This window comes from Olea europaea, unplaced genomic scaffold (genome assembly GCF_002742605.1).
Source record: "Olea europaea var. sylvestris unplaced genomic scaffold, O_europaea_v1 scaffold941, whole genome shotgun sequence".
NCBI lineage: Eukaryota > Viridiplantae > Streptophyta > Magnoliopsida > Lamiales > Oleaceae > Olea > Olea europaea.
This window is the reverse complement of record NW_019267904.1, coordinates 163,129-166,943: the sequence shown is the minus strand read 5'-3', so window position 1 is coordinate 166,943 and position 3,815 is coordinate 163,129. Positions and strand designations below refer to the sequence as shown.

General features: G+C 32.9%; 1 protein-coding gene across 1 annotated transcript; it reads right to left on the bottom strand.

Moving 5' to 3' along the window:
• Nucleotides 1-817: 817 nt before the first annotated feature.
• LOC111392585 (oleosin 18.2 kDa-like) lies at nucleotides 818-1,631 on the bottom strand. The gene has a single exon (XM_023017941.1). The coding sequence runs from the start codon at nucleotides 1,564-1,566 to the stop codon at nucleotides 1,066-1,068; it is 501 nt and encodes a 166-aa protein (XP_022873709.1). The 5' UTR covers nucleotides 1,567-1,631; the 3' UTR covers nucleotides 818-1,065.
• Nucleotides 1,632-3,815: the final 2,184 nt, after the last annotated feature.

The following is a 3,815-nucleotide window of genomic DNA, read 5'->3' as shown; positions in this document are numbered from 1 at the left end:
TCACGACATCAATGTTAAGTTATTTTTTTATTTTATTTTATAAAGGAATGAAAGAAATGAAATACATATTAAGAAATGTTTTTATCTTAAAGTAATTCATATACATATGACAATCATACATTGCTTATTAAGCGTTAGCTCATTCCACGTTATCCTTCCTGATTTCAAATGACGAAAGCAAGATGATTCAAAATGATTACTTACTAATGCATTTAATGTTGACTCGAGTTGAAATAAATTTAACATTTAATTTGATTTTCTTATATTTTTATTAAATATAAAAGTTTTCTAAACTCTTTCTTTAAATGAAAGCCATTAATATTTTTATGTTCAAGAAAAATTTATAATCAGTTATTTAAGAAAATTAATGAGAACAAATTTAAATCTGGTATCTAGATTTGAGGGTGCTTAAAACTCTAATCGAGTTTGTAAATGTAATTAAGCCCTTATTTGATAAATTTTTCTTAAACTTAATGATTTTTTTAATAGTGAATTTTTTGAGAATGTGTGGTTAAAAATTAGGAAAAGTTTTTAGGTTTACATGACATATTTATGGTTAGAATGTGATTAAAAATGAGTGTGAATTTTTTTTCAGAAAAATGATTGTCAAAGCTAAGCGTCTATTTGGTGGCATTTATTTTTAAAAATCAGATAAAAAATACGCTTTAAATAGGTTTTTTTTTTTTTTTTTTTTGATGCTAAAAAGGAGGAATTTTTTTTTTTTTTTAAATTTACATGTAAAATAATTTATTGTGTGAATATGTATGAAAAATAAAATAAATTAAAGAGAAGCAAAGGAATCAAACTGAGGCTAAGATTGATAAAAATGAAGTAATTGTCTGAATTATGAAAGATGAGCAAGGTTAAACCCAGCTTGCATTTTACAAACGTTTCTCCATTACATTCCACAGTAAGCAAGCAACAGATTAAACACACACAGCGTGCGCGCACACATACACACACTAAAAAAAAAAAAAAAAAAAAAAAGAGAAACTTATGAAAACAGCAACAAGCATTTATTCGAGCCATGGAACCTGGATCTTAATAATGTACCATCATCCATCTTCAAGTTCTACCACCACTACTTTCTCTACTTTCCTGTGCTTTTGGCTGTATCACCTGCCCAGTCTCCTTCGTTTTCTGCCCAACATGCGTGGCCGTATCTGCCATCTGCCTCTTCGCGTAATCCAGCTGCTCCTGCATGGCCCCAGTAACCTGCCTCAACGAATTCACAACCCAAGAAAGTGACGACAGCCCGGTTAACCCAAAGGCACCGGAAGTAAGGAAAGCAGTGACAGCAAGGCCAATGAGAATTGCGGCTGGAACGAGAACCGGACTGAAGATGATGAATAGAGGGGTGGTCACAGCAAGGCCAATAAGGCTTCCAACAAGGGTCAGTCCGGCTAGTGCCAGTAGGGTTCCACCGACAGGGAGGAGAGTGACGACTGCCAAAACTTGGCTAGTTGATGGACCCTTTTGTGGAAACTTCATCCCGCCGCCTTGATCGTAGCGTGACTGAGTGTGAACTTGGACTTGGTGGGGCTGTGGACGATCACGATCCGCCATGAAAATAGTAGCGGAGTGAAGAAATTGATTGTGTGGTTTGTATGAGAGAGGAAGAAGAGAGAAAGAGGAGATTGAATGAAGAGAGATTTGATAATGAGGTGGAGTTTTAAAAGAGAAATCAAAGAGCAACGTGTTGGAGTGCATGTGTAGATCCATCGTTAGGGCATTTGCATGATGTACAAGTTGCATTGTGTGTTGCCACATTTCTTTCCTCTCTTTTTTTATTTATTTTTATTTTTTAGTGGGTCGTTTTATTTTGGTTTTCATGTAAAGAAACCGAGTTCTATGGGTTTAGTCTATTAAGGACTCGTTATTCATGTGATTAGTGTTATAACGCTCAGATCAATCGGACCAGACCAATCGATTCAGTCCAAAAGCCATTGAATCAAACCCATACTCGGTTTGGACCACTCATTTTCATAACTGTATTTTTAACCCATTTTAAAATCCATTGAACTAGCTACATTGTGCAAGTCAGTGTCCGAGTTGAGTTTGACAACTATGCATGTGATAGTAGCACAAATTGAAATAAGATTAATTTCATTTTTGGTCGGTAAACTTTTGATAAAATTTCAATTGAATAACTTATTTTTAATTTATCACAATTGGATCATTTAACTATGATTTACTTTCTAGCATTTTATAGTTCAGGACTTTATGTAAATATGTCACCTAATTAAGTCTCGAAATTTGCAGCCCCATCATTGAGAGAAAATATTTACCAATCGACACCTTTCACCTCCGCCAAGATGATAATCAAGCTCCGAAACATTGCCACCATCTTCCAAATTCTACTAATACCTCCATCAACATTAAGGTGACATGTTATATTTGTAGGGTAGCCCATGTCATACCAACAACATAACTCGATATATCTTAGCAAAAAATTCCAAACACTGCAAATCAACACCTTCCACCACCATCATTGTCGCTATGATCGGATCAAGCTCCCAAACACTATCTTCAGCTTCCAAATCCAACCAATAACGCCATCATTATCAAACATTAAGTTGTGATTTTAAGTAAATTTTGTGTTTATTTCACATATAAACGTCATTTTTGGTCACCTAACTTCGAAAAGAAATTTCAATTGGGTCACGTATCTTTAATATATCAATACACATTTAGTTATTTCTAGACAACTTTTTTGGGGGGGGGGGGGGGGGGGGGAATCCAAACATCAATTGAAGACAAAACTATTTAATATAAATTTCCAAAAAATGAAAACTTGCAATTAACACGGATTATTAAGACACAAAATTTTTATGCATCAATGACGCATGAGAGCATTATGTGGCTCCTGAATCTCACTAATTGCTTGGACTTTGTAGCATCTTCTGAAGAACAATCAACACGAAATGATTTCGAATGCCAGTGAAAAATTGTGACCTTTTGTATTTCAGGCTGTATCGCGAATAAATTAATGTAATAATAACTCTCATTTGTGTAGAAATTGGAAGTATTATAGCTTTGTGAAGTAGAAGACAGAGATTCGTATTTGGCGGTGTCCGTGAAATTTATTTTTCTTTATTATTTTTATTACTATCGGAATTAGAACTTCTAATTTCTCTTTCTTGAATTTATTCATCGGTGGTCGTGGATTCAACCTAGTTTTTTCTATTGGAAATTGTCTCAAATGGTCTTTTTCATAATAAAATAAGGTTTAACAATGAAATCATCAAATTGTAAAATCGAATCGAAATCACTTTTTTGAAACCTTTAATTTTGTCAACGTAGATTCGTGAACGTTTTGGTTTTGAACCAAACCTCATGGCTTTGAAGTGGTTTGGTTTATCTTTGAATCTTTGCAAATCGTTTCAAACCACTATATTGTTGACCAAAAAAAAAAAATTTAATTTAAATTTCATCCAACCAAATTAAAATTACACACATCCCACTTAAAAAGATACATCCATATGATACATAACCCAATCAAACTCAATACCTAGATAAACAATTATTCATTCTAATTAATAACTTAAATCATACACAAATACACATCAGTTATCACAATGGTGAATTCAAAACCCTCAAATTGCGTGAAGTATTGAACAACTACTGTTGAATCATATTTATCGACCGTCCATTACAATTGAATAGACAAATAAATCTAGATTTTAATTCAAATTCACACATTTCTTTTTCTTCTATTAATATTTTTCTCGAATTTCATCAAAATTTTCCTATTTTGTTTTGATTATTTGCTATATTTTATTGGTTTTGTGTTGTTATGTTCTAATTTTGTCTAG

Bases quoted from the DNA above. Each gene is read 5' to 3' on its own strand.
- LOC111392585 (XM_023017941.1), bottom strand. From the start codon at position 1,566: ATGGCGGATCGTGATCGTCCACAGCCCCACCAAGTCCAAGTTCACACT.